Source organism: Saccharomyces kudriavzevii (genome assembly GCF_947243775.1).
Source record: "Saccharomyces kudriavzevii IFO 1802 strain IFO1802 genome assembly, chromosome: 11".
In the NCBI taxonomy this organism is placed as follows: Eukaryota; Fungi; Ascomycota; class Saccharomycetes; order Saccharomycetales; family Saccharomycetaceae; genus Saccharomyces; species Saccharomyces kudriavzevii.
In genome coordinates this window covers 352848-375479 of record NC_079282.1, presented here as the reverse complement: position 1 = coordinate 375479, position 22632 = coordinate 352848, and the positions used below count along the sequence as shown (strand labels likewise).

General features: G+C 42.9%; 8 protein-coding genes and 1 non-coding gene across 9 annotated transcripts; 2 read left to right on the top strand and 7 right to left on the bottom strand.

Moving 5' to 3' along the window:
• Window positions 1–513: 513 nt before the first annotated feature.
• Window positions 514–2526, top strand: MAE1 (malate dehydrogenase (oxaloacetate-decarboxylating); the record flags this gene model as incomplete). The annotated part of the gene is made up of 1 exon (XM_056229407.1): window positions 514–2526. One exon carries the CDS (start codon window positions 514–516, stop codon window positions 2524–2526), a length of 2013 nt encoding a protein of 670 aa, XP_056083428.1.
• A 732-nt stretch (window positions 2527–3258) lies between these two features.
• Window positions 3259–5049, top strand: IXR1 (DNA-binding transcription repressor IXR1; the record flags this gene model as incomplete). The annotated part of the gene is made up of 1 exon (XM_056229406.1): window positions 3259–5049. One exon carries the CDS (start codon window positions 3259–3261, stop codon window positions 5047–5049), a length of 1791 nt encoding a protein of 596 aa, XP_056083427.1.
• A 496-nt stretch (window positions 5050–5545) lies between these two features.
• Window positions 5546–5619, bottom strand: Skdi_11.trna11V. Its single transcript has one exon. It is a non-coding gene; the product is annotated as a tRNA-Val (tRNA).
• A 364-nt stretch (window positions 5620–5983) lies between these two features.
• Window positions 5984–9106, bottom strand: TTI1 (Tti1p; the record flags this gene model as incomplete). Its single annotated transcript, XM_056229405.1, has 1 exon — window positions 5984–9106. One exon carries the CDS (start codon window positions 9104–9106, stop codon window positions 5984–5986), a length of 3123 nt encoding a protein of 1040 aa, XP_056083426.1.
• A 243-nt stretch (window positions 9107–9349) lies between these two features.
• SKDI11G1770 (haloacid dehalogenase superfamily protein) lies at window positions 9350–10060 on the bottom strand (the record flags this gene model as incomplete). The annotated part of the gene is made up of 1 exon (XM_056229403.1): window positions 9350–10060. One exon carries the CDS (start codon window positions 10058–10060, stop codon window positions 9350–9352), a length of 711 nt encoding a protein of 236 aa, XP_056083425.1.
• A 379-nt stretch (window positions 10061–10439) lies between these two features.
• Window positions 10440–12716, bottom strand: TUL1 (ubiquitin-protein ligase TUL1; the record flags this gene model as incomplete). Its single annotated transcript, XM_056229402.1, has 1 exon — window positions 10440–12716. The coding sequence occupies one exon, from the start codon at window positions 12714–12716 to the stop codon at window positions 10440–10442; it is 2277 nt and encodes a 758-aa protein (XP_056083424.1).
• A 436-nt stretch (window positions 12717–13152) lies between these two features.
• Window positions 13153–14652, bottom strand: UGP1 (UTP glucose-1-phosphate uridylyltransferase; the record flags this gene model as incomplete). The annotated part of the gene is made up of 1 exon (XM_056229401.1): window positions 13153–14652. One exon carries the CDS (start codon window positions 14650–14652, stop codon window positions 13153–13155), a length of 1500 nt encoding a protein of 499 aa, XP_056083423.1.
• Window positions 14653–15420: 768 nt separating this feature from the next.
• RGT1 (Rgt1p) lies at window positions 15421–18936 on the bottom strand (the record flags this gene model as incomplete). Its single annotated transcript, XM_056229400.1, has 1 exon — window positions 15421–18936. The coding sequence occupies one exon, from the start codon at window positions 18934–18936 to the stop codon at window positions 15421–15423; it is 3516 nt and encodes a 1171-aa protein (XP_056083422.1).
• A 1347-nt stretch (window positions 18937–20283) lies between these two features.
• Window positions 20284–21846, bottom strand: PTM1 (Ptm1p; the record flags this gene model as incomplete). The annotated part of the gene is made up of 1 exon (XM_056229399.1): window positions 20284–21846. One exon carries the CDS (start codon window positions 21844–21846, stop codon window positions 20284–20286), a length of 1563 nt encoding a protein of 520 aa, XP_056083421.1.
• Window positions 21847–22632: the final 786 nt, after the last annotated feature.

Genomic DNA, 22632 nt, shown 5'->3' with positions numbered 1-22632 from the left:
ACGAGCAGCGTCGAAGACAAACACCCATAAGCAACACGTAATTCGGAACAACTCGGGGTTTTTACTCTTCCCTCGGCGGTGTAAATCGGATACATAAAAAAAGAAATCACCAAACGAAAAAAAAAAAAAAAGAATTGGCGCATTTGCTGTTTGATTATTGTACGCGTTATTGTTTGCGCTAACATCGCATCGCATCAGCTGACTGAGTGTGTCCCCTACTGGGCTTCGACTCATCACCTTTTCTTGATGAAAAATTTTCGCAGCTTTCTATTACTGTATCGCAATACTCTATTTGACTTCCTTCAGTTTACAGCTCTAGCGCTATAAACATTCAGAGTCGTACCCGTTACCGGCTTGCTTTTATATATATATATATATAAATGTATAATATCTATTCGTATACTCTATTCGGATTCTTCGATCTCGAGCTCTTGCAGGGTGCGCATCTTCGACAAGTTTCTTAAAACTCAAATCTACCGTATATACACTCCAGGGAAGAATAGAAGTGCCGAGATGCTTAGAACCAAAATATCTGTTTCGATCGCTGTAAGGTCGCAGTTAACCAGATCCTTGACAGCTTCAGGGACGACCTCATTGAAAAGATGGCCCAGTAAACAACAGCCGCGTTTATATTCCTCCAACACAAGACCACACAAGGCTACCACAACTAGAGAAAACACCTTCCAGAAGCCATACAGCGACGGGGAAGTCACCAAGACACCAATCGGATCTCATGCCAGGAAGATCTTCGAGGCTCCACACCCACATGCCACCCGTTTGACCGTCGAAGGTGCCATCGAATGTCCCTTGGAGGGCTTCCAACTTCTAAATTCTCCCTTATTCAACAAGGGTTCTGCATTCACACAAGAGGAAAGGGAAGCGTTCAACCTGGAGGCATTGCTGCCACCTCAAGTGAACACTCTGGACGAGCAACTGGAAAGAAGTTACAAGCAATTATGCTATTTGAAGACGCCCCTGGCAAAGAACGACTTCATGACCTCTTTGAGGGTACAGAACAAAGTGCTATATTTTGCGCTGATCAGAAAGCATATCAAGGAACTAGTTCCTATCATCTACACCCCAACGGAAGGTGACGCCATTGCAGCGTATTCGCACAGGTTCAGAAAGCCAGAAGGTGTGTTTCTAGACATCACCGAGCCCGATTCCGTCGAACGCAGGTTGGCCACATACGGCGGGGACAAAGACGTGGACTACATCGTTGTGTCCGACTCGGAAGGTATCCTCGGGATTGGTGACCAAGGTATCGGTGGTGTGCGTATTGCCACCTCCAAACTGGCATTGATGACGCTGTGCGGTGGTATCCACCCGGGTCGTGTGCTGCCCGTGTGTCTGGATGTTGGTACTAACAACAAGAAACTAGCCCGTGACGAATTGTACATGGGTAACAAGTTTGCCAGAATCAGAGGCAAGCAATACGACGAATTCTTGGACAAGTTCATCAAGGCCGTCAAGAAACTGTATCCAAGCGCGGTTCTGCATTTCGAGGATTTCGGTGTTAAGAACGCAAGAAGAATGCTGGAGAAGTACAGATACGAACTGCCATCGTTCAACGATGACATCCAAGGCACGGGCGCCGTTGTGATGGCCTCATTGATTGCCGCTTTGAAACACACCAACAGAGACTTGAAAGACATCAGAGTCCTTGTTTATGGCGCCGGGTCCGCCGGTCTCGGTATCGCCGACCAAATCGTGAACCATATGGTCACGCACGGCGTTGACAAGAAAGATGCACGCAAGAAGATCTTCCTCATGGACAGACGTGGCCTGATTCTACAGTCGTACGAGGCCAACTCCACTCCTGCACAACAAGTTTACGCCAAGGATGACGCAGAGTGGGCCGGCATCAACACCCGTTCGTTGCACGACGTGGTGCAAAACGTGAAACCCACGTGTCTGGTCGGATGCTCCACGCAAGCAAGCGCCTTTACTCAGGATGTCGTGGAAGAAATGCACAAGCACAACCCAAGACCAATCATCTTCCCATTGTCGAACCCCACCAGATTGCACGAGGCCGTCCCCGCGGACTTAATGAAATGGACCGACAACAATGCGCTTGTGGCCACAGGGTCTCCCTTCCCACTGGTTGATGGATACCGTATCTCGGAAAACAACAACTGTTACTCCTTTCCCGGCATTGGGCTAGGCGCCGTGCTTTCGCGCGCTACCACCATCACGGATAAAATGATTTCCGCTGCTGTGGACCAACTGGCTGAATTGTCACCATTAAGAGAGGGTGACTCCAGACCTGGCCTGCTACCCGGCTTGGATACTATCACCAACACCTCTGCGCGTTTAGCCACCGCTGTGATCTTACAGGCGCTCGAGGAGGGCACCGCCCGTATCGAGCAAGAACAAGTGCCCGGCGGCGCTCCTGGCGAGACTGTCAAGGTTCCTCGCGACTTTGACCAGTGTTTACAATGGGTCAAGGCGCAGATGTGGGAGCCCGTGTACAGACCTATGATCAAGGTGCAGCACGATCCATCGGTGCACACCAACCAATTGTAGACGGAGCGTGCGCGACGGCTACCGCTACGGCGACTATATAGAACCACATACACGTCGAACTTCTTTTTTTCTTTCTTTTTTTTTCCCTCTGTTTAGAAAAAAGCTGATATACTTACACTACTAATAAATAATAACAACAACAATAAAACTAATCCGCTGATCCCAGTAGTGACAACAATATCTTGTTACCGGATACGGTAAAGGCGGCACGTAACGGCCGTGCAGCGCGACACACGACCTCCGGATGCGTGGGTGCGCCCCTGCTGACGACGGCCGCGCGGGGTTTTGTGGCTGGCGTGGTGTGCGGGTGCTGCTGCACCAGGGGGGCGCAGCGGGCTTTTTTTTTCTTTTTTTTTTTTTTGGTTCGGTGAAGAGAACAAACGGGGACAAAAAATATATGCCCATATCTGGCGGTGGAAACAGGTATAGACGCCGCCCCGGCGCATTCGTTCTCGCTCTCTTTCTGTCTCTCTCGTTCTCGCACTAATGTGGTTTTACTTCGTTATCCTCTGTACTGTACTGCATTGTACTCTGTTTCCTCTACTGCTAGGTCACTGCCCAACAGCTACTGCTACCGAGACTGTGACGCTGAAGTTTATTCGCTGATATCCCACAAAGAACTCTATTAGCCACAGACAAGGCAAGGCAACGCAACTCAAGGCAAGACCACAACCGTCCCCCTCCTTCATCCATCCTGTGATACGTACGACGCTAACAGTAGTAACAACTGCAATGAACACCGGTATCTCGCCCAAACAGGACGACGCCTCCAACCCCAACCTACTCAACATAGGCCAAGACCATTCGCTGCAGTACCAGGGCCTCGAACACAACGACCCTCAATACCGAGAGGCCTCTCACCAGACCCCTCATCAGTACTTGAACCAGTTTCAAGCGCAGCCCCAACAGCAACAACAACAGGCGCCTTATCAAGGCCACTTCCAACAGTCGCCGCAACAACAGCAACAGAACGTTTATTTCCCTCCGCCTCCGCAATCGCTGAGACAGGCCACTTCGCAGTCGCAGTCGCAGTCGCAGCAGCAGCAGCAGCAAAATGCTCCTCTTAACTTAAATCAGCAGCAACAGTACGCTAGTTCGAATTCGAATTCGAACCCGAACAACAATGTTAACGGCAACACGATTCCTCAGGACTTCGGTTACATGCAGCAGACCGGGTCCGGTCAAAACTATCAAACGATTAATCAACAGCAATTTTCTGAGCTGTACAACTCGTTTCTAAGCCATTTGACGCAGAAGCAAACAAACCCCTCCGCTGCAAGCGCAAACTCGTCTGCTAATAACAACAACCCGAGCAGCGGGAACAACAGCACCGGCAGTAATCCCGCTCAATTGGCAGCTTCTCATTTGAACCCGGCCACAGCCGCCGCCGCCAACAATGCCGGCGCTTCCGCTTCATACTTGACTCAACCCCCTCAGGTGCAAAGATACTACTCCAATAACATGAATGCTCTTTCCAGTCTTTTGGACCCTTCCTCTGCCAATGCTGCGGGCAACGCTAACTCCGCGACCCACCCCAGTCTGTTGCCGCCCAACTTGCCGCCGCAATTGTCCCACCACCAGCAACAGATGCAACAACAGCAATTGGTGTTGCAGCAGCAGCAGTTGCAACAGCAGCAACAGCTGCAGCACCAACACCAACTGCAACAACAGCAGCAGCAACAACAACTACAACAGCAACAGCAACAACATCATCTACACCAGCAGCAGCAGCAGCAACAACAACATCAACATCCAGTGGTGAAGAAACTCTCATCCACTCAAAGCAGAATTGAAAGGAGGAAACAACTGAAAAAGCAAGGGCCCAAGAGACCTTCTTCCGCCTACTTCTTGTTTTCCATGTCCATAAGAAATGAGTTACTGCAACAGTTCCCAGAGGCCAAAGTGCCCGAATTGTCCAAATTGGCCTCAGCAAGATGGAAGGAGTTGACCGATGACCAGAAAAAACCATTCTACGAGGAGTTCAGAACCAACTGGGAAAAATACAGAGTCGTAAGAGACGCTTACGAAAAGACTTTGCCACCAAAGAGACCCTCGGGCCCCTTCATTCAATTTACTCAGGAAATCAGGCCCACAGTTGTCAAGCAAAACCCTGATAAGGGTCTAATCGAAATCACCAAGATAATTGGTGAAAGATGGCGCGAATTAGATCCTGCCAAGAAGGCAGAGTACACTGAAACCTACAAGAAGAGATTAAAGGAGTGGGAAAGCTGTTACCCCGATGAAAACGACCCAAACGGTAACCCCATCACTCCTTCACACAAGGCCATGAACATGAATTTGAACATGAACACTAAAATAATGGAGAACCAAGACAGCATCGAACATATGACCGCGAGTGCAATCGAATCTGTCACGGGCAACAACAACAACAACAACAACAGCACAAACTCAAACACACCCGTTTCGCCCCCTATTTCATTGCAGCAACAGCCGCTACAACAACAGCAACACATGTTGTTGGCAGACCCCACTGAAAATGGTTCTATCTTAAAAAATGAATAAACATTCAGCAAACAAGTTTAATTATCAACTGTAACATTATCCTACTCAAACGACGAAAAAAAAAGCTACGGCGGCCGTTTTGGCCCTTTTTTATTTCCTTTTTCAAAATTTGTCCCATATTGTACTACTCTATCTTCCTACTACTACTGCTACTTTTACTTTATTTCAATACTGTTCTTTCTTTTGGTGTGTATATATATATATATATATATATGTATATATGTATGTGTGTAACATTTCTTCTATCCTCATTTTTATGTATTATATCAATCGTAGATTCCAACTTTTTTCCCTCAATACTGCGCAACGTTGCAAACACCTTTTCCCTGTTTCATGTGTCATCGCCCATTCCTATTATATTATCAATCTCTCCGCGTAACTTGAGCCACTTTTTGGAACGCCCCATGTGGTAATGCTCTGTGATCGATCGGCAATAGCTGCTTATTGTTCCAAGCACCATGCATATAATGTTGGGATACGGAGGAAAAAAATTAATTGATTTCGCCCAGGATCGAACTGGGGACGTTCTGCGTGTTAAGCAGATGCCATAACCGACTAGACCACGAAACCTACTAATTTGTGATGAAGTGGAGACATTGAATAATCGATGTCTCCCCCATATTTATTGTCAATGTGTAATTCACGGGGAATTACTTATTATTCTATGCCTGATATCTAAGATCTTGTTTATACTTAGGGGGGGTGGAGAAGCGCAAGGTGTCCGATCCGTTCGTTTGCTTAACCTATTCATTTTTAGCTGTTTCATAGTGTGTCTGTTTCAGGTGTGTTTCATAGATGTTTCCGTTGCGTCCACTATGACGTACCCTATCCCGTCTTCGTTTACAGATATTCTCACACGTTCTAGAGTACCAGTGTGCTGGAAATAGTATTTTCTTCTTTTGAAGAGCTATATAATTTTGCGAATATATAAAATTCAATGTATACTTCTTACTTTCCACACAATATCACCCATTATCAACGATATAGCCGATATCTCCTCCGTCGTCACTACTTGCATACAGCAATATATTATTTGTTCTAGTACCGCCTCAGAGACTAAGTACTCCGTGATCTTGACACCCTCCAGCACCATATGCACCATTGACACCAGCGCGGTTTCAGTTACTGGCGGGAACTTCTTTCGTTGGCCCACCATTTTTTCCCCATTATTATGCACTGTGGGATCGAGTCTCAACTCCTTCAAAATGAAGGAGTCCTTGCACAATTTCTGCCAAAGCTCAATAAATCTCTTGGAGACAAAGTCACCAGAATATCTAATCATCTGCTCCACACACACACATGCTGGCTGGACTATTGAATAGTCTGTACATATCACGCACTGTGTGATAGAGTCCCATGTGCTGGCAACCTCTCTTATAAGCAGATTATGTTGCGTGGCTAATAAGGGAAAAATAAGCCTCATGACAAGCAGAATCTGCACTCGCAACCGTTTTGATGGATGCGTAAGTAATCTCTCCCCATAGCTCAAAATTTGCAGTAATATCTTATATGAGTCCCGCGGTAAAGGAGAAGTCCACTCATCAGCATCGTTATCCGAATTTTCACCTTCCAATTCTCCTTCCTCTTCGTCGTCGCTATCTGGCTCTCTCAACCTGGAGTCAAAATATTCTTGGAAATTACTGGACCCATTGTCCTCTTTTGAGAACCCTACATCGTTCTCATCCATTGTGTCATCTTTAGCCCGTGCCTCTTTATCTAGTATACTAAGTACCTGCTCAAAATTGGTCATACCCCAGGGTGAAAATGTGCTGTGTGAAACATGCTGATCCGCTATTTTCAAAATCATCTCGTCATCGTTGATGTATTTTTTTTTCATTTCCAAAATAATAACTTCAAATAATTGGAAAAATTGAAGACACAAGTCACTATATCCATGATAATAGTCGAGGAGTTTGAATATCGTTTCAATAACGTCTTTGAAGCTTTCAATAGTTTCATAGCCGGCCAATTGACAAATCACCATCAATATATTACTCACCCTTTCAGTCATCCCAGAATGCAATCTCGAAGAAATAGCTTCCACCAGGTAATCTACGTTGCTTAATATCATGTCGGGAACAGATCCATGATATAGAGTTTCCGCTATGGTCAACGCGCATGATTGACTGGAATGCCTAATGCCTTCAGAGGGCGACGCCAAGCCATCAATAACGATATATATGTAGTCAATCAGTTCAGGTTGGAAATCATTTTTCATAAGAGAACAAATTGTTTCAATAGAGGATAAAATTGTACATATCGCGAATTCATCATTTCTTTTGATGCCCTTTCCTTCAATTTCCATACTAATATCTTGAGAAAGTTCGCTACAAAATTCCAGTAGCGTTAAGCATGCCTCTTCAACCATGGAACCGGAATCGATCACACTTGACTGAAATCGTAGGTAATCGTCTTCCTGCTTTGGGGGATTTACTACCCCCTTGAGAAAACTACTACTTAACCACACCGCCACTATCTTCTGTGTTCTTGGCGAATCAACTTGACCTGAAATCAAATCCATCGCCGTATCGTTTAGGACATTCTTCTCTGATAACAAAGATCCCATATGACGTCCAAACTTTTGCAGGTTTAACGACATATCTTTTGACAATCTTGGCAAAACAACCACCTCATTTTTACATATTAATTTTTGGAAATTCACCGTAGTTGTTATTTGGCCGCTTTGTTCGATTATTTTCTCTTTATCATTGATCAAATTTGGAGGTTCAATCGATTCATTAACGGAATCAAATAAATATTTAACCATTTGATTGACCACTATATCTTTGCCTTCATTTTTGTGTAGGCTGTTCATTGCAAATGCTAAAGCTGATAATTTACCAGCGCGGTCAAATCGAATGATATCACTTAGATTGTGCAGATCCTCATTGAGAACCTCCTTTAATTTATCCAAATGTGAAGGTAAAATAAACATGGTATCTCGTTGTAAATTTACTAGGGTAGACACGAACACATGCTCACAATTATGTAGGGACTTTTCACATCTGACTAGCAAACTTGAAACAAACATTGCCAGTGCTTCATTTATTGCGTCGTTATTACGTGTAAGTAACTTGGGTATAAAGGCCTCTAAAGCAATCTTAATTTGACCTGAAGTTGCTCTCAACCAGCTTGTGTCCCGATGAGTTTTCTCATTGGTTTCGCCATCTTTTTGTGAAAGAACGATAGGATCATTAAACGAAAATGGTTGATCTTGCTCGGATTTAAAATCCATGTTACCTAATTCTCGAATGTCTGTTAGTTTATTTATTTGAATTTGTAAACTAAAGTCATCATAAACTAATACTAACAATTTCCCCAGAACCTCTAATGTACGAACACACACTTTGTAATGTATTTGACGCCCTGGTTTCGTCAGTATCTTGGAGAAAACAGAAACGTTCCCTGGAAGTATAAATGACAGCATTTCACCATCGGATATTATGTCCTGAAACAGTATTTCCAAAGATGCTAAAACCTTTAACTGAAGCTCATTATTTTGAGGCGATTGCTCCAAAATTTTCAAAAGGATAGTAATAGAATGTCCTAGAGTGGGAAGTAAATTAAAACCCGAGGTAGAAAAGAACTCATCATGGTACTGTTGCGATTTTATTGAACTGAAAAACTGGTAGAGAACTAGACAACCAGCAAATTTAAACTCGTCTGACCTAGAGCCTAGTTTGAGATTTTCTTTATCAGAGCTTATTAAGAATGTAACCAAAGGGAACAACTGATCCGCTAATTGTTTTGGAAATTTTCCATTAGATGACCAACATATCCGTAACAGATGAGATATAATCAGTAGAACATATTCTGTTTGAGATTCACCGAGACTTGGCTGTTTTAATAAGCTTGCTATAGGAACAAAAACATAATCTGCAAATTTTGGCGTAAGCGAATCGTCTTCGTAACTTGACAACTTTTCTTCAACTTTTTTCAGGCATGCTAGCAATTTTAATGAATTCGCATCAAACGATTCAGTAGGTAAAAAGGCGGTCCTGGAAAGTTCAACGCATGAAATTCTTATGTCCTTAAATGCGTCAGTGTCTGAGTTCATTTCCCCAGAGCTGTTAAACGTCTAGCTCTATGTTCCTTTCTTTCAATGTACATGTTGGTAAAAGTACTGTTAAATAACAATGCTTGAAATGTGATCAAAACCCAAACATGTACTCAAAATGATATTCAAGATCGAGCAAACTCACTTTACACAGCAGCGCAATGAAGTCAAATATAAGGCATCCTTTTTCACATATAGATTATACACAACAAATGTCAATTAAATAAAAAAATAGTAGAAATCTCACAGGCCATATTTCGCCTTTTCTAATTTTTCCAGAGAGCACAGCAGTTCCCCTTTACCGGCCAGCAAGGCCTCAGTGTCACCCAGAACAGCATGTGCCTCTGGATGGGGAACCCAAATAACGTGAGCACCAAATGCCTTGGCTGATTTAACGCCAGGAATACCATCTTCGAAGACTATACACTCATCAGGTGTGATATCAGTAAGGAACTTTTCATTCAATTCCTTCAAACCCAATTGCCAAACGTCTGGGAAAGGTTTACCTCTTCCTTTCGGAATTTTTGGATCATCACCGGTCACAATGGCATCGAAGAGATCAAAACCTTCCCCTAAATGACCTGTCTTCCCATAAAATTTTGATCTATTCGAAGAAGTGCACAAAGCGATGGGTATACCCTTTGTTTTCAAGTACTTCAACAAATCCAATGCACCAGGCAGAAATTCACAGGTGCCCCACTTAAGAGATTGCAAAGCAACATTCCTTCGGTCGTACTCATCCAGAGTCATCGGTAATTCGTAGTATTGAATAACCTTCTTTCCCGCTTCCGGTCCTGGGAGACCTTGGAGTTGAATCTTGACGTCCCATGTCAAAGGACCTTTGCCAAATTCTGTCAAAGTTTCATTCAACGTTTCAGTGTAAATGTCTTCTGTGTTAATTAGAAGACCGTCCATATCAAATAGACATGCTTTTACCGAAACAGGGTGTGTCATATTGAGATGAACAATGGCTTACTTTCAGTTTATCATTAAATCAAAATCAACAACAACAGATTTGTTTTGTCAATAGGAGATGGCGGTTTTGAGGAACTTCAGTCTGCGGTTTTAACTATTTAGATCTTCAAAGAGTGGCCTACATTGGTAATATTTTCTCGAAAAATGTGTCATACGAAGAAAGGGTAACACCCAAAATCTTCAGGAGTTGTTCTATGTAGTCTTAATGTAGTTGTGCAAATGGAGACACTTATTGAATCAATGCATAATATTCATTCAAATTTCATTATTATTGCTAGTGTTGAGGATAAAAAAAATGCCATTGATTCTTGAATTTGAAAAAATTCAGTATACAACCGTTAAAAACAGGAGATGCTATCTACAAAGGGGGTAGCGGTGACCTACACACTGGACATTGCAATTTATAGCTCATCCAGTTTTCCAAACATGAAGTATGGAAAACGTGGTCACAAGGCGTTACCATATAAGAGTGTTGATCCACTTTGTGTGTTTCTGGAATTTCTTCGATATAGATTGGGACATCTGACATACATATCGTGCAATCAACAGTGTTCTCAGCAGCCCCACTGCCGTGTTCTGATATATATTCGTTTGAAAGAGGCTTGAAATAGGTGTATCCATCTGGAATAGTGTGTTTAGGCAAAAACCAGCGCGATCCCAATATGTCTTGAGAATACAAGATACTAATTTGGAACAGTAACCACAGTGACAGAAATACAACGAAATGGACGTCTTTATGGTGTCTAAAGACATTAGAAGAATATGTGAAAACATAGACAACGGGCAAACTTCTAATTATTGTTGTGCCTATCACAAAACTCCACAATAAGGGCATTTTGTTTTGACTTCTATTTCCCCCATTGCTAGATCTTGTTCTCTCTCTTCTTGAGGGGATACCTTTGACAGCGTTACGGAAAATCTGGGGGATCCAATAGGAGTTTAATATGAAAATGAGAATGTATTCAAATATCATCCTCAATTGGCGGGGCCATGATGTTGAATTCAATATCAAGAACGTGAAGATGATTAGCATAAAGAAAAATCTACCGTATAGTGAGCCACCGATAGAGCCTTCATCAGGGATGAACGCTGGTCTTGGCCTATTCTCATCGTATGTGCCAGTGTTACCGCGTAATAAATTGACAATGCCAACATTTTGCTCGTTAACCTGTGAAGCATAAATGGATATCAAGTAGCGTATTTCAAAAATGGATGCTAGGATAAAGCACGAAAATGCACTAATCACTAGCGGCAAGTATAACTCAGGAATGACGCTCGCTGCCACGAAGTATAAAGTAGCTAGGGAACCGTCAACTAAGTTAATCATTGAGAAGCAATAGAACGAGATTTTGTTGACCATGGAAGGAGTGTTGGTATGATGCATTTGAGTCAGCAACAAGTATATTTGGGCAGCAAATAAGACAATTCCGAACAGTAAATGCCTTCTGATGGACATGATTTTCAGTTCATAGCGTATGCCCTTCACATCATGAATCTCTAATATTACACCACAGTCTGGTGAATACAATAACCCAGAGACAACGTTAATGGGAGGTAAACTAGAAAGATTCGCCGGACGTCCCAAGGGCCAATTCAATTCATCGTCTATTAGTTTGATCTGGTCCCTTGTATATTGATTCCATGGTTCTAATTGTAGAAAAGTCATATACTCACATTTGAGATTGGCGTTGTTATATTCGTTTTGTACGTCTTTCATCGTCATCACATCCGCATAATCCGTGAAATTCCAATACTCGTCAACGAGTTCTTTGACGTCATTGAATATTCTTCCATCATAGTCATCCTGTAAAGACATGTAATGAGGAAACGCAAATAAAGAATGGATTTTAGAGCTTTGCGAAACAGAGAGAATTCTACCGCGTTGTATATCATAAACTGCCTTGGAGGAAATGGAATGCTTCTCCTTTTCAGCCTTATCTGAAAAATCGACTTGAAGATTCAATAATTTCCAACGGTCATTTCTCTTGTTTAAGAAGTTTCTCCTGAAAAAATTATTACTATCCTGGAGATTGTTCATATGGGAGATTTGGATAGCAATTTCACCATGTTGGAAACTTACGTTATGGAGTTCGCCGTAGGAGGGCCACTCCGACCAGTACGTTTCGCCTTCAGGGGGTACATCTTCTGAGAAGTCGGTGGCTGGCTCATAGTATCTAGGTATGGGCATTCTTAACTTTTCATACTTGTTATTGGACACGACGCTAATTTTCCCGAGTAGCGTGCTTGTAATATTGGGGGGGAAGAGATTGGAAGTGTCGTCATTCGAGGTATTCCAAACTTGAGTGTTTATAGTGTCTATGATTTCATTGGGTATAATCATGTAGTTTTGGTTGTGAGACCATCGATCATACTCCTTTCCTGGGAGTGGGTAAGTGGCATTTTGAAGAGGGTTGTTCAACATGTCTTGGTAGCTTAGTTTAAAGCCGGTAATATTTCGGAAATTATCCGTATATGTCATGTTAAGGAATGCGTCATGCTCTGTTCGGAACTGTTGCTTCAGTCTCTGCAGTTGATTGAACTCGTACTGAGAGGATACTCCATCGCCACCAGGTGTGGAGAAGAATAGGAAAAGAATCACTATTACAAACACTAGGGTGTTGCCATTAATTTCCATGTTGTGCTTTTTACTCCTCTGGCTGTGGAGGTTTCCTTCTTTGTTCGAATTAGTTTACGTACTAGAAAGGAGTTACTAAGGAGACCGGATATGCCGTTTTGCAGTGTCTATTGATGTGGAACTGCCGATGATGATGATCCAAACTTATTAACTGCCCTTCCTCCAAATTTATCTACTATTTCCCTAAAGTTCTCAGGATCCTTACCCTGCCGAAAAAGCCAGTTAACGTAAGAAGCTGCCGCTCCTCATGACATATAATGAGTACTATGAATACAGAGATCTTTTTTATATCATTATGTTTCCCTTCTGTATAAAACTAACAATATGAACGTGTATATACTAGAGATATATGACCCAATGAAAAAACAGCGCGTAGTAGAATGAATAAATTGGTGGAGGATCGAAAGGAAAGGCACGATTGCAAAAGCCATACCTTTCAATGCTCCAAGATTTGCAAATTACCTGTAACAACGACGTTTTCTAAGATGGAACCGTTTGGAATATCGATCTTCTGACCGTCCGAACAAACGATGATGACGGTACCCCTCAAGATGACGCCCTTACCCAAGAACACGTTACCGGTGATGGTCAAATGGTCTAACTCGACAATTTTGGGGATGTGAGGGATTCTTGCGTTGAAACCGGAAACTTTTTTGAAATGAGAGCCCAACTTGATCAACGGATTTGGACCGAAACGGGATGGGTCTAGCTTCAAGGAACCATGCTCCAAACGGAACAGATCGGACTTGACTAGCAGCAAATCGGAACACGTCTTGACGGGCAAGAATCTCGATCTTGGAACGACAACACCGTGGGCACCATCGAAATGTCTGATGGCAGCACCGCACGCGGTTTCTAACTGTAAAACGTTGATTTCATGACCGTCTCTTGTTATAGTCTTTTGGTTTGGAATAATCTCCATTTCCAAGTTACTTGATTCGATCAACCTCTTGACAGCTTTCAAGTTGATCCAAAGGTTGTTTGTGTTAAAGTTGGTGAACTTTCTAATGTTTTTGAATTCATCGATGTGCTCTTTTGGCACTTGCGCGACTTCCAATAAACGGACTTGACCGTCATACGAGATTAGCGTACCACCCTTGACGTCGGCTCTAGTCTTATCGGTCAATTCCATTATGTATTCGGCGCCCGTTTCGATCATGTGGCTCAGAACCTTCAAGTCGACGGTGGCTCCCAAGTTGTCACCGTTGGACACGAATAATACCTCTCTTCCTTGAGCAATCAAGGCATCCAGCTCGCCGGAGACATGTAGAGATTCGAACAAATCACCGTGGCCTGGTGGGTACCAGGCGTCAAGTGGAGAGTCGTATTGGGTTGGGACGGGCAACAAAGAGTCCTTGTAGACCCTTGGGAACTTGGACTGGTTGAAAGATCTGATTCTGATTCTGTTAGCGGAGTACTTCTTGATCAAGTGCTCCGTGTCCTTGTCAGTGTTGAAGGAATTCATCAACAACAATGGCACGTCACTGTCGTACTGTCTGTTCAAATATTCAATTTGACGAACAGAAAGATCCAAAAAGGTGTTCCCCTCTCTCACTTCAATGACGGATTTAGGACCAACACAACCCATAGAGGTACCCAGCCCACCGTTCAGCTTCAAAACGGCTAATTTGGCCAGGTTGGCCACATTTTCTGGCTGCTGCGCAATGATCTCGTACTTGACCACTTCGTCCGGATTGGGAGACTTGATCTTGTCCCACTCCAACGTAGTTCTGGACGATTTTTCCACCAGATACCTCCTGAAAAGAGTGAAAAACGAATCCAGTTCGTTTTCAAACCTGGTGCGGCTCGCATCGTCAAGCTTGCTAGAATCCGCCAACTTGTTCAACGCATTTCTCATTTGTGAGGCGGCAACACTGTTGGTGTTGCTTTCGAATGCATAAGTGGAATGTGTCTTGGTGTGCTTCTTAGTGGACATTGTGTTATGTTATGATGCAGATGGTGCAGGCGCTATATTATGTAATCGGGAGACGACAAGGCCTTTTAACGGTGCTGATCTATGTAAAGGTCAAGAATTGAACTTTAAGAACGAAAATCAGGACTATTAGTCTATGCGACCTTCTGGAAGAACTTTGTTGTTTGTTTAGATTTATATACTCAGTCCAGAACAGGGAAGGGAAAAACAAAAGTGGGCCGAGCCAGCCAGAGGAAGAGGACGCGCGTCAAACTGCTCGAGAAGGGGCGGGGGGGGGGGGGGGAAGAAAGGGGATCAGGTTACCAAACCATTGTACGGGGTCGACGTGGCACTAAACCGGCACGCGAACTCTGAACTTTGCCAGCGTTAGAACTGAAGCAGCTGGAAATAATAGCAGCAGCAACCGGAAGTGGCAACGTGGGTTATAAGGACATGCCCCTGAAAAGTATGCCAAAGTAGGAGCAATAAGGACTCCTTTACTGTGGAGGAGGAAGGTACTCTCTGTCCATTGTTTCCACGCGCCCCTGAGCTTGGCGCGTCTCGAAGACCGCGGAGGTTAATGGAGCTCTAAAGTCAAAAGGCCGTGCTCTCTCTTGGCGTGACAGTATTGTTACAGGTTAAAACAGCTAGTATATGTGTGCGTATGTACGTATTATGTATGTGTTTCATTTAGGTAAGCCATTGCCCGGCTGTTTTTAGGTTTTTGTTTCTCGTTGAAGGGGAGGGGAGGGGAGAACCCTGTTTGGCAGGGGAAGGGTGTGTAGTTGTGCGTTAGTACCAGCCCAGCTCGGAATCATCTAGCAGCTTCCAGCCGATACTGACGAAGTTCTCGAGGGCAAGGTTCTCGAGCCCGGGCTCTGGCGCAGTTTCAGACACCAGCGCTGTCTGTGTGTTGGAGGTGCGGCGTTCGCCGAACAATGTCTTCATAACTGACGTCTCGCGGATGCTTTGGCCTGACCCTGTCCACAAGAGCTCATTTCCGGCGGCAGGTGAAAGCCCCCCCGTGGAGGACATCATGGGCTTGTTGAGCTCGTGCTCGAAGATCTTGAACGGTTTGATCATTGTAAGCACGCTGGTGATCTGCACTACTTCGTTCATGGAGTTTGACAGCTTCATGACGAGGTCTTGCGACTTCTTGGTGTCCTGACTGTTTTGGGTTGTGGTGGCTGTCATCATAATACTGATCAGCGACGTGGGCATCTGCTTGACCAGTTCGGTGATGTTGTAGACCTCATGCAGTATGCCGATTGCAAAGGGCGAGACTACTCCCCGACACAGGTCTGAAAGGATAGTCCTGGTGTCTTGCTTCAAGCCCAGCAGTTTCCTGTAAAAGTCCGGGCTCCCCTCGGATGCAGCTGTAGGGTCAGCATTTCCGGGTGCTGTGGATGAAGCGACGGCGGATGATGTCTCTTGTACGGTGGAGTCGTTGGTGGGTGGGTTCGGCGGTCTATAATTGAAGTCAATACTGTTTGTAGGGTTCAGTCTTAATACCAGGGTTAATATTTGCAAGATTATTGATATCAGCGAACACAGAGAGTCTGCTAGCTTCGAACTGAGGTCCAAGGTCAGCTGCAGATAAACACCTGTTTCCATATCATACAGTGATAGCAAGCGATTGATGAAGTTGTGCTTACCAATCAACAGTTTGCAAAATAATTGCGCCACTGATATGGGTTGGCTTTCCACGTATTCCGACAAAAATAAAGACGATTTGGTGGTGTCGAACCCGGGCTTCCTAATCCCATTCATTGATATTCTATTCCTGGTTAGCTCACTCAATAATTCGCCCAATTTTAAACTTTGCAGAACACATTTCAGTCTCGGTTGGCTTTGCTCCAGGCACCACTTGGAAGCTAGATCATTGGAAAAAAACCTTTCCGTGGAGCCTTGGATGGATATGTTTAACAGTTTGGGCCCACCAAATGCACAGCTTTGCAAGGAATCAAAAACAGAAAGTAGAACGTATAATCTTTTGAACAGCACGGAATAGTGGCTCATGTCTTCGTCCATGGAATTTGGTGAATTGGATGGATTTATGTGCCCAGCACTTCCGGATCCTATCTCATATTCCGACGGCTTCACGTTCTCATTTCCCGGGGTATCTTCGCCGCCAACCGCGGCTGTCGCGTCGTCCATATCCGTCCCAGGAAACAGTAGTAATTTGTATAGTTTGAATTCGTTGAAAATTGTCACTGACATTCCCAGAACAAATGAGTTGTCGTATCCAACAAACGCCAAGATATAATTTAATAGAATAAAAGTGGATAAATAGATAACTTTGATTTTTGGCGAAATTTGGTCGTTATTCTCTCTGAATTTAGGATGAATATCCACAATTTTTTGGAAACATTCATTCAGAGCTGCAATGAAAACACTTTGCACTTCTAAAGTCTCCTGTACTTCATTATTTGAGCCATGTCTTGTTTTCTCGGCATCCTCTCTTGCCGCAGCCGTGGTAAATGCAGTTTTGTTATTGTCGTTCCCAGCAGGTAAAGGCATGCCAACGATATCGTCAAAAAATTTCCCACCCGGTTTTTGTTTCAAAGCCACACGAACCAACAGTTCCATTGAGTTTCTAAACCACAAAATAACATAGGAATTAACTTCGTGTATATTGGAAATTGGCTGAGTGTTAACTAGCAGCAAATCGTTAGTCAGAGTCGTTTTGTTCAAAGGTATGATGGGGAACTCCACGTGTATAAACTCATAATAGGCATCGATCAAGTCCACATCGGATATTTGCCCATACACTATTGTCGAAGAAGAGGACATCGGGTGAGAAGAACCTTCCGATGATATGGAAATAGACGAGCCCCTCTTTGGTTTTCCCTTCTTGGAAACATAACTTTTCCTGCGTTTTTTCGTACTTCTCTGCGGTGTAGATCCGGGGCTCGACACTTCTAAAACTGCCGGTGTTGTTACAGATTCTTGGGAATGCTGAGATAACTCCTTGGAAGAGCCGCTATTATGGCTACTGTTATTGTTATTCATATTACCATTATTATTTTCATTTCCATTCAGTCTGTCTGCGGACAGCGTTGCTGATACCGGAGCCGATTGTCTTCTTTTATTTACGTCCGAATTCGATGAAAATTGGGGCACTGGTTGACCTTGAGGCCTTGGTGTTTGCTGTACAGCACTGCCGGGATTTGCTGATGTACTGGCAAACATAGCAGGCGCACTGGGGGACATAGCTTCACTGGCGATCGACCCTTGTCGGGAATGGAAGCCATTAGCAGCGAATTGTCCAAAAGATGATATGGATGGATTGTATGGTTGCTGCTGAGAAAACTGAGAGTAGGAGTAGAGATTCTGTCCTTGCTGCGACTTTGGTTGTTGCAATTGAGGCTGCGATTGCGGCTGCGGTTGCTGCTGAGGAGGGGGGAGTTGAGGCTGGCCACCTAATAAAAGAGAATTTGAGGTATTTCGTAGCAAAGAGGGTATAGAACTTGATCTTCTTGTTTGCTCCTCGTTGTGATCATCAGTAGGAGCTAGTAAACCGGACGTCCTTATAAAAGACCAATAACCACCACTACCAGAAGCGCTACCTGAGCCGGTGATACTTCCGTTTGTATTACCAGAATCATTCGTGGTTTTATTCGTTATGGGGGACTGTTGTACAGTATTATAAGACAGTTGTTCGTTCGGATTCATGGTTTTTACCGAGATATCGCTTTGCAAGGAATCAATAGACCCCTTTCTTTGATGTTGAAACTCATGGTAGGGCACTTTCCAAAACTGCTGCTGACCAATATTACCGGCGGGCATAGTTGATTGAATCGCTGTATTCGGAAAACTGGGAGGCATGCCGCCAGCTTGAGGAATATACTGTGTCAGTGGAGGCAAAAGAACCGAGTTTGACCTCGAAGGGGTACTTGGAACGGTATTGCTATTGACGCCATTGTTGTTGGTCATATTACTGTTCGTACTATTACTGTTTTCAAATGTGTTATACGATTTTGTGCTGTTATACTCTTGCACTTCATTAGTTCTTGGATGGCTAGCGCTCCTCGTATAGCCTTTTGAGGGCCCTCTTTTCAGAGGAACTCTTTCAAAACTACAACGATCTCCGTTTCTTTGACAGTTTGAGCAGACACCCCTTTCATCCTTATAGTCACATTTAATCTTCTTCTTGCGGCATTGATCACATGCACGAGAAGCCTTTGTTCTTTTCTTCATTGCATGACTGGTAGCTGCAGCAGGGTCCATATCCTCGGGGCTATTGGAAGTACCACCGTTCTTGGTGGAATCACTAGAGTTCGTTGAAACAGTGTTCAGTTCGCTCATAGGTTATGATATGCTGGAGTTTGAAAGAAGAGTACAGCTTTTATATAAAAATGGGAACTGAGAAAGCGTACTATTGTTGCACCAATGAAAATTGCGGGAACAATGCTGTATAATAATATATAAGGGAGAGACGATTTCCAACGAAGTCTATGGCAAAAGAGCAGAATATGTTGGATAGACAATACTCAAGCCTCAAAACTCCAGGTACGGTTCGTAACTGACGCGTTATGTATCTTGACTTCCCTTTATTTTCTCAACTGCAGTTATTACTACAATTTTTTTTTTTCCTGTTTTTTCTTAAAAGGTTCCCATAATCCTTTTGCTTGGTGCATGAAAAAAAAGGAAAAAATTGAAAGGAAGATAGATGTACAGGACAACTCAAGTTTTTTATGAGTTCGCTACTTATTGCCCCTCCGTAACGTTACATAATCTCTATTCGGTATGATATTTTCTATACCGTGTCTGTTGCCTATAGGCACACGTCACAAAGAAGGATTAACAATACGTTGCATGCATGCCGAATGACCTGCACATTCTAATGATAGTTCTGGGGAGACGCCCAACCTGCATGAGATTGCGCGCGGAACAACCTTACTGGCGAGATTACTCGAGCAATGACGGAGAGTGGAATGGCCCCCTTGGACGATCTCCGGGGGACGTACAAGTATTGGGAAATATAAGACCAAGTTACTACAAATATCATGGCATGTGCATTTTATTACTCAGAGCGTTTGACAAAAAAGTTCTTCTCCCTTTCATTAAAAATGAATCGAAGAGCTGGGTTTATAGCATTGTCACTAAGGACGTGGTCTCATCATAAACAAATAGAATACACATGTTGTCTTATATACGAAAACCGAAAAAGCCAAAGAAAAACTAATAAGGGCAGCATTAGTATAACACACGACCTTATATCCTTTGGGTTCCGCATTCATCCTTGAACACTAGGTTTTTCACTGTCGGCCAACTTCAAGCCGCTTATCTGAAGCTACTGGCCATCACATATCAGGGAATTCTCTTCCATCATTTATTCTTGACAAGTAAAACTTTCTCTTGTTTCGTTTTTATATGATTCACCTTAGCACCGAAAAAATAACAACTGGGCGCGCGGCTCGAAGAAAGTGGACAGGAAAAAGTTAGGTCTAGAATATAGCTCAGTGATTAATGTTATAAACGGGTAAAAAGATAGAGGGCGGCATGCTAACTTTATGTTCGTTTTCACATCTGCATTTACTAGAATTATATACAGTACATACTTTACCTTTTTGAAAAAAAAATTCCGTCGCTGATTTGAAGATATTAATCTTTTTGCCTCTATCCTCTGACCAAACCTGTGTAGAGAGGACGTTATTTTTTTGGATAGGACGGTAAAGGTTCATGACCTAGGCCATGATTATTAACATTATCATTCCCTTCTTCATCATCAGTAAAATTCAAATTCATGTCTTCGTCTATGCCGTGCTCGCCAGTGATGATGCTAGCATCATCTTGATCGTCGAAGGATTGTAAATCACCTAAGTCGAAGTCTGCAACGTTTTCTGGATCTGTAGGTAATTGCTGAGATGCAGCTAACATGTATGAAGTGTCAGTTGGTCTCCATAAGAATGTAATAATGACAAAAACAATGAAATACACTAATGTAGGCCAAAAATCCGTAACGAAGAACCTCGATCTCCAATTTTTCTCAATCATATCAATGGTGTTCATGCCGACGTAAATAAAAGATGAAACTATACTGCCAGCTAGAACACTTAGAAAAGAAGCATACATGATAAGCAGCAACTTTTTGTACATTTTCAGTTTCACAATCTGTCTCTGTTCTTTCAAATAAATAACGGTTTTTGTCATGGATCTGATAATCATGTAGTAGAAAATGACCAATGCAAGCGCCATAGGGATCAAAGTGATCAGGATCAATGGAGATGGTGCTTCCATATTAGTCAAATAACTTTGGATTAAAAATCCAATGCAGATTGCATACGTCAATGCAGCATACATTTGGCAACGCCTCATCAAAGTCTTATTTAACTTAGGGTATACAATACCGTAACCCAGAGCAATAATCAATAATAGGAAAAATGAAAATGTGACTTTACCAGCCGTCAATATAGATAGGAACACCATGTAAACTTTAATTCCCGCTGTATTGCCCTTTTCATTTTTCAAATCATAGTAAGCCCATACAAATATTGTTTCTGCGGTTAAAAACACGAAAAAGGCCAACAAATATTTTTGTAATGGTAGCAATTCGTGCTTGTGTTTCCAGAAGGCGAATGAATATAACGCCATGGCTACAACATACGCCACAGCTAAAAGACCATATAGCGGCAGCTTATTAATCTCAGTGCCTGCAAGATGTCCATACGCATTCCTAAAATTCACCACAGCGTTGAATTTGGTAGAGCCCGTTGATTTGAAGGCAGTGACACAATAAAAACCCGTCTCCGTTACTGGATAGCTAACATCATGTAAACCTACCTCATTTTGAGAAAAGGTCATGATTGGATTGGCCAGAGACCTGTTGGCGGAAGTATACGGATCATATACAACGTCCTGAATAATAAACTTATCACGATCTTCCTCTTCACAAAGTCCGGTATCAACAGCATAATCATCACAAACATAGTACATTTCTCCGTCGGACATTTCTACGCCCAAGTGCTCGAAATCTTGAAAATCATAAATTGCAACAATTATACCAGGATCAGAATCTATACTCAATCCACTTATTTTCTTAAGATTGAATGATATAAATGGATTGACTTTGCCCTTCCAGTCTTCCTTGGAATACATTCCTGCACACACCTGATAATCACGTTGATTTATCTTCTCCTTGTTAGCTGTTACAAACACTAGGAAACAACATAGAAAAGATGCGAGCAGTTGGAAAGGTCGGCAATACTGGCTCATTCTCGTTGTGCTTATGTACTTTTTAATTCCTGTAAACTTACTGCTACTGAGGTTGCACCTGGTATTTATTAAAACTCGCCGAGATGTTTTCTATTCCACTTGATTAATGCAAAATCTGAGTAAAATACTGACGCTATTAGCAGGATAGTATAATATGAAGTTAGGTTAATTGTGCAACTCTCCCTATTTCTCTCCTATTTTTTTCCATATCTTACTTTGTCTTTTTCTTAAAGTTCGTTTTTCCACACACTGTCCAAAGGACCAAGCTTAAACGTGACGTGCACGGGTGCAGTATCCAAATCAGGCAATACAACTAACAAGAATAGAAGTAATCATTCTTAGTTACAACGGGCATCAAGAGAACTTTAAAGAAGATACTGATGTATATATCAGGTGAGATTGATGTTACTGTCCACAAATGATATAGCAAGCCATAGAGTAAGGGTGAAAAGAAGTACTATGTACAAATTGTGCAACAGTGCTTTCAGAATGAAAGACACACGTTTTGTGGTCTGGTCTCTTATGTCTGAGCGTATTCTTTTTGATTACAACATCGCACTAATACTGGCTAGGCATCCTGATGAATATAAAGGAGAGCATTTGATAGAGCTCAAGCTAAGTAAAACCTTTGAATATGCCAACGTACCAAGTGATCAAATAATCAAGCTTTTTCCGATGTTCGGTAATGTACTTTCAAATAATGATTATTAGTCTTAATATGGAAAACCGTATATAACAATATGTTCAATGGCTCATCATATAGCCTAGAGAAGAGAAGCGCGAAAA